Raw genomic sequence first — 11,041 nt, 5'->3', positions numbered from 1 at the left:
GGGGGGAACCTCTGCCCAGGCCCCGGGGGAGCCTTTTCCTGTAGCAACCTCCACAACCCTGGTCCACGGGGAGAAGGGAAGGAGGGCCCTGGTTTGCCCTGCGTCCCCAGGGCTGGTGTTTTCCTTCCCGTGAGAAAGGAGCCCTGCCAGGAGGGAAGGGCTCTCTAGGAAACGCCCGGGGAGCCACTTCCCAGGGATCCTGGGTGCAGTGTGGCCTGCAGAGCCTCCCAGGGGCCACTCACAATATCCCAGTCGGGTTCCGCGGCGTCGGCTCCCAAGTACTCCACGTAGGAGGCAAAGCCCTCGTTCAGCCACAGGTCGTTCCACCAACGGAGGGTCACCAGGTTGCCAAACCACTGGGGAGACGGAGGAGGTCAGTCGGCCACAAAACCACCCCCACCCCCAAATGGCCCACACAAGGGGCACAAGGGGATGGCCAGCTGCCAGTTGACAATGGGGGCGAACGTCTTGCCTTGAGTGGGAGGGGCCGCTTCAAAGAGGGTCACGGGGAGGGGCCGTGGCGGAGACCCGTTTTGCGTGCAGAAGGCCCCACCAGGTCCAGTCCCCGCCCTCTCCAGCCGGAAGGCTCAGGTGGTGGGTGACGTGAAAGACCTCCGCCGGAGGAGGCCCTGGACCGCTGTGGCCACCGGTCGGAATGGTAGATGGCGGGATAGTCCGGCTCAGGGCAGAGCAACTCTGTGCGGGGAGCGGGCAGGTCAAAAGGGGGACACGCCCTGTCCTCCGAGTGGGCCCCGCGAGGGCTCCGGGCCAAGGCGCGAAGCGTACCTGGTGCGCAAGTTCGTGCGCGATGACGGTCACCACCCGCTCCTTGTTGCCGATGGAGGAGTAGAGCGGGTCGAAGAGCAGGGAGTTCTCCCTGTAGGTCACCAGCCCCCAGTTCTCCATGGCGCCCGCATTGAAATCCGGCAGGGCAACCTGGTCTGGAGGAGACAACAGCCCACGGGCAGGATGGGACCCAACGGCTCTGAGCGGCCGGACTACAGAGAGCTCCCTCCGCACTGTGGGGCTTGAGCGTGTGCTGCGGCCTGCCGGAGAGGGCTGGTGCTCACTCCTCGGGCACACTTCACAGAGCCACGCGGCACCTTCACTCAGGGGCGGCCACGGGAGACTCAGATCTGATGCCCGCACCGGTCGTGGAAATCCCAACCCGGAGAGGCCAAGCATCCCTTCAGCCCTACATGGTTGGGGGCCTGCCTACCTAAGGGACTGCCTTTCTGTTGGGTGTAACAAGTCAAAAACACGCCAGTATTTTCAGGGTTAATGATGTTTGTTAAGTCACATGTTTGTTTGTAACCAATCTGTTTAGACAATAGGATGCCCGGGAACTTTGGAGGTAGATTGCTACTCTGATTGGAAACCAAGGTGTCAAGTATTAGCATTTTATCGTTTCTCTTCCCATTATTTGTTCTGACTAGAGAAGGAGACGCCATTTTCGGCTCTTCCCGTTTTACCTTTTAGCTGCAAGGATGTAGACATACTAGCTCTTTGTTATTTTATATCCTGTGTACCTTTTTCCCATGTTAGGTTTATAGTAAACTTTTATATTTTAATACACACCATGGACTCAGTCTCTTAATACTCTGCTGACTAACTTAAAAAGAACCCCAACACTTTCCCCGTATGTCCCCCAGAGAGCACTGAGGTCAGGGCTGCAAAATCGCCTGACTCTCCCTGGTCCGAAACACGTCCGACTGGCCGTCACCAGATCTAGGGCCTTCTCCGCGGCAGCTTCACACTGGTGGAATTAGCTCCCAGAAGACATCAGGGCCTGTAAAATGGAGCTCTTCCGCCAGGCCTTCGATGAGGAATGAGCACCGACAACATCTATGGATGCTGGCCTGGTTACACCGGATCATGGTACAGCAACCGCCATCTCTACTGATCTGCATTTTACTTGCATATTGTTTTATGCGGGATTTTTATTGTACTGTATTTATGCACTGTGTTTTACTGTATTTTAACTTGCTGTACGCCACCTTGAGCCTGCTTGTGCAGGCAAGGCGGGATACAAATCGAAAACAATAAATAAATAATAAATAACAAGTGCCCAAACCAGCAAGACTGAATGGTACCCGAGGTGTTCCCGCCTCAGGATTTCTTACCCTGCCCGAAGGCATGAGGGGAAACCGGGCCAAAGGGCCTCCCTCCCGGCCCCGGCCCCCTCACCCACCTGACTTGCTCAGCGGGTAGGCGGTATTGTAGTGCCTCTCGAAGAAGCTGAGGATGGGCCCCGTGACGTTGAGAGCGTACTCCCCCTGGCCCTCCCGGATGGCGTTCGGCCGCCCCCAAATCTGGATCTGGAAGACAAAAACAGGAGGGCTTATGGGGGGCTGGGCCGTGCTTTGGGTGCCCGGACGGGGCCCCCTGCTGGGGGGTGCTCCAAGCCCCCCTTCCCAGGCCCACCGGGGGGGCGCCCTGTCCCACTCCCTCTCCTACCCACCAAGGTGCCGTTCTGGTCGGCGTTCACCGCCTCAAACTGGCTCACGATGAAAGCGAGCAGGTAGGTGGACATCTTGAGGGTGGGCTCAAAGGTCGTCCTGGTCCACACCTCGTTGTTGCCGAGGGTCACGTTCTCAACACCTTGAGGGAGACGGAGAGACACAAGCGCCTCACTCTCCAGCTCCCCTCCACCCCTGGGCCACGCTGCCGCCTCGGGGCTCCTCCTTAGCAGCGGAGGACGATGACTCTTGGCGCCTCAAATGGCAACAGAAAGGGAGAGCTGGACCCAGGCCGCTGCCCTCAGCCAGGCTTAAGAAGCAAAGAAGCCCACCTCCTTTTGCCTACCAATTCCCCCCCACACACACACACACAGCTGGGGCTCCACAGCACCAGCCTTTGAGGGCTGAGGATTCTGCACCATCCCCTGGGCAGCTCAGGAACTGTGGGAAGTTCTCCCCAAGGGCCGGCCTGCTCTTCCTGCTTCCTGTCATGTCTGCATTCGAGTTTGGACCCCGTCTTCCCGAAAGCATCCCTTCTCCTCTTGCTGGCTGCCCACCCACAATCTTCCCTCCATCTCCACATGGCTACTTCCACAGCCGTAATCGCTGCTGCAAATGGAGAGGCGCTGGCAGCGGCCATGGAGTCTCTACACAGCCTCTCTCTACTTGGCTTGCCTCAGCTTCCTCCTGGGCAACTACCCTTTCTTTCTCTCTTTAACAAACCAAGAACTGTTAAGATTGCTATGGCATTAAAATGTCAGTGTGACCCCTTAACAAAATTTACTAGTTTTTCCATTGTGGAGTCATAAGGAAAAAGCGTCCTGCCTGCACTTTCCCCCTTATAACTCTGCAATGGAAAGGGCTGCAGACATCCAAAACAAATAGCCTAGTAGTGCTTTAGGGTAACAGATCATTATATCGTGTTGGCGCTCTAGCAACCCAACCACCCCTGGGGGTTCAAAAGCAAAATCCCTCCCTTGCAGGTGGGGGAAGGAAATGGCAACTGATGTGAGGAGAACAGTGGGAAATGGGGAGGACCCACCCAAATATGCCCCTCCCCATCCAGGCTGGGTCCAAAGGTCTTTAAAAAAAAAAAAAAAAAGCATTCAACCAGGTTTGGGAAAGATGTAGCAAAAGTGAGGGTGTGTGTGTGTAGAAGCAGGATGAGGGGGTGCGGAGGCCAAGGTCACCAAGTCCACAAGTCTCCATGTGGGTGGAAAGAAGAGGAGGAGGAGATTGGATTTATTCCCCACCCTTCACTCAGAGCAGCTTACAGTCTCCTTTCTGTTCCTGTCCCCACAACAAGACACCCTGTGAGGTCGGTGGGGCTGAGAGAGCTCTTTCGAGGACTGCTCGTGAGGGAACAGCTCTGACAGGACTATGGCTTGCCCAAGGTCACCCAGCAGCTGCATGAGGAGGAGGAGGAGGAGTGGGGCATCAAGCCCGGTTCTCCCAGAGCAGAGACCCTGCTCCTAACCACCACACCAAACTGGCTCCACCAGGAGCACCCTGGGCACGGCCTTTCAGGACAGTGGGGAGCGGCTGCTTTCTGGCGACCTTCCCGTTCCCCACGCAGGGTCCCACTCCGCGGCTGCCTTACTCTGTGCCGGCATGTTGGAGAGCGCCACGTGGTCGGGCGGGTGGGTCAGCACCACGGTGAAGGTGGCCTTCATGGCGGGCTCGTCGAAGCAGGGGAAAGCCTTCCGCGCGTCGGCCGCCTGCATCTGCGTGGTGGCCACCACCCTGGCAAAGGACAGGGCCGATCAGCCGCCTGCCTGCCTGCAGATCCCTCCCCCACCAGCCCGGGGGCCAGGGCCGCAGCCCGCCATTGGGCCAGGGTGGTGCTGGCAGCAGGCACGGACGGTGGCTCCAAGTCTGTCCTCCCCGTCAAGGACACACACCCCGCACTGCCACAAGAAAAGGGCCCTGTCTCCTGGGGGGAGAAGGGGGAGGCGTATCCTCTTCCTAGGGGGGTGCTTTACCTGCGAAGCACCACTTGGGGGCGCCCTGAGTGCCCGGACTGTGGGGCTGCTGGCCTGGTGCCAAGGGAGAGGGGATGGCCAGCCCGCAAGGAGTGCCAGGGAGGGGGCGGCCTCCTGTTTCTTCCCCCCCCCGGCTCCCCTCCCCCCAGGTTCCTCCCAAGGCAGAGGGGGCCACCCCACAGCGCCCCAGTGAGACCCACCCCGCCATCGCCTACCTGGTCTGCCCGTCCTCCTGGTACTCGCTGCGGTAGAAGCCAGCCAGGTCGTCGGCCAGCTCCCCGGTGAAGTTGCTGTGGAGCTCGTAGGACTGGTTGGCCTGCAGCTGACTGCTGAGCTGGACCACCAGGTATTCCGTGGCCAACTCCTGCCAGGTGGCGCTGATGGAGGGGGCGGGGGTCCCGTCCACCCCCGTCAGGGAGACGAGGAAGCCCCCCTGCAGCGTGTAGTTCAGCTTCTTGCTGTGGATGAGGATGAGGTCGGTGGCCTCCAGGCACACGAAGCGCACGGAGCTGTGGCCCTGGAAGACGTAGAGGCCCTGGGCGTTGGGCGTCAGGAAGGGCTGCAGGGAGACGGTGTAGTTCTCCGGCTTCAGGGTCTTGGGCAGCCGCAGCTCGTTCCAGGAGTTCACAGGCCCGGCCGTGGTGTTGGGGCCAGGGGTGCCGGTGCCAGTGGTGCTGGTCGTGGTGACATGGGCGTTGGCGCTGCTGCCAATGGCGCTGGTGCTGGTGCCGGGGGTGCCCGCAGTGTTGCCAGGGGCGCTGGCGCCAGGGGTGCTGGCCGTCGTGGGGCTAGGGGCAGGATTGTCTGTCTGCTGCTTCAGCTGAGCGTAGACGACAGAGAGGGCAATGATGGTGGCGAGGGCAGCCACGCCCAGGGCAATGCCCACGATGCCCAGAGTCTTGCTGATGAAGAAGCCCTTGGCCATGGCCGTGGAAGTCCGGAGGGAATCCGGGAGCAAGAGGCGCTGCCCAGGCGCTGCAGCCCTTTTATCTGCTGCCTCCCGGTGTGTGTGTGTGTGTGGGGGGGGTGTTTACGAGCCCCGGATCAGCAGGTAAATGAGTAAACAGCCGGGAGGTGGGCGAAGGTCACGGCTCCTTCCGAACCCTGGAGACGAGGAGTTCCTCTTGCGTCCCACGGGAGAGTTAATGGGGAACTGGGAGCCTGCAGGGAGAGCCAATCGACTGGCGCCTTCAGTGTCTCCAGCGCTGCCACGGAGGAGGGAGGGCCCTGTTGGGGTGGGAGAGAGCAGGTGGGCTTTGTGGGGGGGGGCTCAGAAGCACGGGTTGGTGGGGCTGCCACCACACCAAGCACTGGCACCTCTCGGGCAACCTCGGGGGCCAGCCTTCCCACCTCCCCGTCTTGCTGGGTAAAGCTCATCATTTCTGTTCTGATCCTGTGCTCCCAAGGAGAAGCTCCGGGGGGGGGGGGCTCTTAGAACTGCTTCTTGCTTGGGTTCCCCCACAGGGAGTCTGGAAGAGCATTTGGCTTCATGCCTAACAGACCTGACAATTTTTTTGTAGCATGTGAGGATTTGAATCCAAGCCTCACCAAACACTCTGTCCCACTTCGTCAGGTACACAGAGTACCTTCAGTCAACTGGGCGTAAGGGGGGGGGAGGTGAAGAGAGGGCTGCCAAGGCAAGGCAAGAGACTCGTTTGCCCAAAACGCAACCATATCTAAGCAGAATGACCGCCCAGGACGTACCCGGTGGGCAAGAGCAGCCCTCTCCGTTTCGATGCGTTAACGGAACACCTGTCAGGTCTGAGGCTTTGTAAGCCCGGCTGGATACAGTCACGCTTCTGGATAAACTCTAATCCAGCTGTTTCATGCTGGAGTCTCCCTTTCTGAAAAGGGAGTTTCTGACCCCGGAAACAGAACTGGACCCCTGCCACGGCCGCTGTCGGGGTGGGGTCCCTTCACCCTTCGGCACAGAGACCAGCCCGTTTGCCCTGTTGGCAAAGGGTGGCAGAGATGATCGTGCTGGACGAGCCCCTGCTGGGGTTCTGTTCTGGGAAGGGGGCGGGGACAGAGTTGGCATCTGGGTTGCTGGATTCATTGGGCTCCTGAGCTAATTCCTCTCCGAGGGGGTTCCTTGTTGCCATCTTAGGTTTGGGGACTGCCTGGAAGCAAGGCAGCGCTCAGGAGAGCAAAGGGCCCAGCGTGAGTTGCGGGTCACTGTGGCCACGCTGGCGTGGTTTGCAGTGGGAGCTGCCGCCAGAGGTCCCCTCGCCTTCTGTCTGGGCCTCTCCTGTAGCGACCTGGCCCTTGTAGGTGGCTTGGCTCAGCCGGGCTGCTTCCTCCCTCGAATGGGGAACTTTTAAGAACGCCTGATAGAAATCCTCAGGTCTGAGGAGGCCAAGTGAGCTGATACCGAGTGCACCGAATGAAACGGGTGGGGCGAGCTGGCAGGGTGTGTCCCACACAGGGACAGCCTTGTGCAATTTCCCTGTTGCTGCTGCAGCTGCTCAGGCAGCCCAGCAGCAACTTTCCCTGGAAGCTCTTCAGCAATCAACGGTTTAGTAGCGCTATTGCAGTGTGCCATTATACCGAAATATGCATCAGATTCTCTGAGTACCCAGGTTTCATTTTTTTAAAATAGTAATCTCGAGCCCATTTTGTTGTGGGGATATGCCCCCCCCATTTCTACACAAGGAAAGGAGTTAGAGATTTATGAAAAAGAAAAGAATGCTGGGAGACCCTGATGCATATCTCAGTATGACGGTATATTGCTAGAACACTATTAAACCATGGATTTTTTAAAGAAAAGAAAAGAAAAACCCCTTGCCGTGGGGAGAGGAAATGGCTGCGGAGGGGGGAATCTTTGTTGTCTGGGAGGGACCCAAAAAATCCCAACCCCACGGCACCCACCCACGGTTTGTTGCGAGTTTCCCCAAAACTCTGGAGCAAAGCAAGTTTGGGAAAGATTGGAGAGCAGCAGGAAAAACCTGGGAGATGCAGGAATGTACCACAACGCTGTAGGGAAGCAGGAAGTAAACCGCTTCTCAACCCCATCAAACTCAGGGGGAAATAAGTCAGGCAGAAACACGCATTAAGCTCCTGCCCCAAGGAAAGAGGCCGGCAGACCCAGTTTGGGTTTGCCGTATAGCATTCAAAGGCCCCCTCTTTTGTTTCCTACTTTGCATGAACAACCTGTTTGCTTGGCACAAAGAGAGTCAGAGAGAAGTGCTGCTTAGCGGTCTCTGTTAAAAGACGTCCATCTCTCAATGCCAAGAGAGCATCACGCAAGGTTAACACGGGGCTCAACCCGCCTACCGCACACGTCCTTATCCGGCCTTCCCTCCAAAGAGCTCAGGGCGGTGTCCGTCCACGGCCCATTCCTCCCATCATGTCGAAAACTCTCTCAAGGTCTTGAAGAACTAAACTTGTCCAGGACCCAAACCATCAGTAATCTGTGCAAAAGCGAGTAAAGTTACAGGCAACGACCCCGGTCCTGGGCCTTTGGGTTAGCAGACGCCTGTCGTTTCAGCGTGTTTTGAGCTTGAGCCCCGGCCATGACTCCTGATCACTAATTTAGAAGGAGGCGTTCTTGTCTTTCTCGGCTTGGCCCAGACATGTGGCGCAATGCGGGGGCCGAACGCTTCCGACGGCAGAGTGGACTGTACCACTGCATACTTCAGGCAAGAGACTGGATGTCTCAACATTTCCCATATGACTAATTCTCGGGGAGCGGAAAACTCGCACAGTCGGTAACCAGCTGGGCTGGAATAATTGTTTGTGATGAGCTAACGTCTTGTGGTAAGGGGGTTCCCCCCCCCACATGACTCCTCTCACCTCCAGTCTGTAATGGTACAGCCCATTCTGCCACCTCAGGATCCGACCCCCTCCTTTCACGGCCTGGGTAGACCAGGCCTGAGGGGGACGCCTTTCCGCTCTGTGCAGCCGGACCCCAGCCTTGGATTCTCTGCGGAAGACAGGAGGTGCTCTTGGCTGGTCTATCGGGTCAGCGTCGTCTGCTCAGGCGGGCGGGGGCTCTCCAGGGTCTCCTTCACGTCTCCTGCCACCGGGTCCTTTTAACGGGAGATGCTGCTGGGGCCCGGCCCTGTGACCTTCTGCCTGCCAAGGAGATGCTCCGCGGCTGAGCCACGGTTGGGGCCAAACCGCTGGCAATGTCATCAGAATCCTCATTATGTTTATTAGCATTTAAAGAAATCAGAGTCTCAAGGTAGGCTTGTTCTCAACAGAGATATGGGTGACACGAGGCGGGGACGCTGTCTGGGACCCTGTGGTGAGGAGGGTCCCGTTAAACTCTCGACTCGGTCCCCCTTCCATTGCTTTCCCTCCACGGCCCGCCTGTGTCGCCGGCTTCCTCTGCTAGGACACACACACCCCGCCGTCGTGTGCCCCTGGCCTTTCAGGAGGCCCTGGCGCAGAAGGGCTGGGCAGATGTTGGGTCCACCTTCGTGGCTCAATGACCCCTGGGTGCAATTGAACCACCCAGCTGTCCTTCCCGAAGGAGCGAGAACACTCTGTTCAGCCAGCACCACCTGGCACACTGTCGGCCCATGGAATGGGGGGGAGGGGGGGAGGGTGAAGCCAGGCTCCCAACCCACAGCAGGGAGGGGTGAAGATTCTAGATTAGATCATCTGTGGCCTGCCTGAGCCCTCCTTCCCCTCCTCTCCTTGGAGGAGCCTCGAAGCCAGGTGCCAGGAGCGCTGTGCCTACTCACCGGGAGGGTGCCATGGCTGCCGCGCCGGCCTCCTTTCCCACCTGGGCTGCCCGTCCCCCTGGCTCTCGTCCTGCAGAGCGGCCAGCTCTCTGGCGCACTGTCCAGACCCGTCCCACGGCGCCAGGGCTCTTTCGAAAGCTCCAAAGGAAGTGGCGGGCCCAGCCCTGCTCTGCCCCCCCATCTTAACCCCTGGGCTGCTGGCCGGGCCAGAGACAGAGGCCGGAGTCAGTCAGGAGGCGCTTCCCAGGGCTGGGAGCCGGGAACCCCGGAACCACCCCCCGGACGAGGAGGCCAAAGCCGAGCTCGCGGCTCCTCTGGGCCATTACGGCCTCCTTGGCCACCGGCCGGGCCTGCTGCAGCGGCGCTCCCTCGCAGCCCGGGAAGGGCCGGACCCACCCACCGAGGCGGCAGCGAGGGCCAAGCCAGCACATCTGGAAAGCATTTGGGGCGGAGGCTCAGCAGCGGTGCACAGGGGAAGTGCCGGGGAGTGGAAGGGGGAGGTGGGCCTGGCAGTTTCAGAGCCCCGGGCAAGCCTACCTTCCTGTGCCGGGGAGAGAGAGAGGCCGCCCGGTCAGTCGGTCCGAGGAGGCACATCTGGCTCCTCTCCTCCCCCGCCCGGGCACCACCGTCCTTCTGGAGGATGCGTCAGGGGGAACTACTCAGGAGGGCATGCCGATCAAGGGCCGAGGGCTGTCGGAAGGGGAAGTGGTCAAGGGACGGCCGGGTCAGCCACTCGCTGCACGTCCTGGACGAACGCTTGCTCGCACGGCATTGTTTCCGAATGTTCAGGAGGGCCCTTTGGCCAAAGGAATGCGGCTGCCGTGAATGGAATCGGTCAGGAGGGCTCCCTTTCATGTGGGCAACGGAGGCTCTCTCTCGCGCCCCTTCGCTGTACGTGTGATCCTGTTGGTGCCGCACTGGTTTTGAATGTCTGTAATCCAAGGGCTGCATTCTTCGCAGCCTATCTTAGCCCGTTCTCTTTATCCGACTGTTTATTCTAATTTTGTAATCCGCTTGGCGTCTCAGCCAGAAAGGGAGACCAGGAGTACAATGGACAAAGGAGGAACTCCAGAGTAGCCGTCCTGGGAGGCCCAAGCCAGTCAAGACTACTGGAGGAGGCCTCCTCCTCCTCCACGCTCTCTGTGAGACACCAGTGGAGTCGCGGGTCTTTGCCTTTCCTCTGCTCTGCAGCTTTGGGCCAGGAGTCAGCCTCCACCTCCGATTCCTGTCCACAGCGGCATCCCTGCTGCCACTGCCCCCCCCCCCAATCCTCTCTGGACTCTTTGCGGTGACCTCTGTTGGAAGGAGCGCCAGTAGCAGCTTCAGCCCCTGAGATCTCCGGCATGGGAGAGCGGGGTCAGGCACTGAAAAGTATGCAGACGGAGAGTGATTTCAGCTAAGCATACCTTTATTTAGTTCAGGACAAAGACGAAGGGACCAGCTCGCAGGCTGGTTATATAGGTTCAGAAAACCCGCCACCAAGTACACCTAAACACACCCCCTACTTCCGATAGGCTATTTACAGTAACCGGGCGACCATTGGTCTCCCGGCTGAGAAGCTGGCCCTTTCATTGGGCCGGCTAGGATCCTACGGACCCATTGTCTTTGGACATGAAGCTATTGAAGAGTTGTGCCTGGCCAGCCCGGGCAAGTCCGGGCATGTCAGGCTGAATACATAACACCCCTCCCCCCTTGGTTCAGAAGGCACCCACAGACGAAGTCCTTCAAGTAGGCGGGTGGCTTCTTGGGGCGCGTCGAGCGTCGGGGCTCCGGGGTAGCGATGGGTTCGGTCTCGGGGGCCCTGGGAGCCGAGGGGCCTGGGGCCGACGAGGGCGCCGAGGAGGCAGGACAGTCTGGCACCACGGTGGGAGGCGCCTCGGTTTCCTCACGGAGAGGCGGCTGTGGATCCGGT

General features: G+C 59.3%; 1 protein-coding gene across 2 annotated transcripts in view; it reads right to left on the bottom strand.

Annotated features, from left to right (window-relative positions):
* The window catches only part of ANPEP (alanyl aminopeptidase, membrane), a 34,208-nt gene that overhangs the window by 11,023 nt on the left and 12,144 nt on the right, over positions 1-11,041 (bottom strand). The window contains exons 1-7 of one of the 2 annotated variants that reach the window (XM_015428926.1): positions 9,130-9,258; positions 4,657-5,668; positions 4,060-4,202; positions 2,462-2,601; positions 2,192-2,318; positions 787-941; positions 243-356 (exon numbers count right to left, since the gene is read on the bottom strand). In XM_015428926.1, coding sequence (XP_015284412.1) covers positions 243-356; positions 787-941; positions 2,192-2,318; positions 2,462-2,601; positions 4,060-4,202; positions 4,657-5,366 — 1,389 coding nt within the window. In that variant the 5' untranslated portion in view covers positions 5,367-5,668; positions 9,130-9,258. Of the gene's footprint in view, positions 1-242; positions 357-786; positions 942-2,191; positions 2,319-2,461; positions 2,602-4,059; positions 4,203-4,656; positions 5,669-9,129; positions 9,259-11,041 lie in introns of those variants that run through there. The other variant, XM_015428918.1, reaches the window with a different exon arrangement.

The sequence above is a fragment of the Gekko japonicus genome, unplaced genomic scaffold (assembly GCF_001447785.1).
Source record: "Gekko japonicus isolate JY-2015 unplaced genomic scaffold, Gekko_japonicus_V1.1 scaffold773, whole genome shotgun sequence".
NCBI classification, from domain to species: domain Eukaryota; kingdom Metazoa; phylum Chordata; class Lepidosauria; order Squamata; family Gekkonidae; genus Gekko; species Gekko japonicus.
Note: the sequence above shows the minus strand (reverse complement) of the source record. Positions and strands in the feature narration are given on the sequence as shown.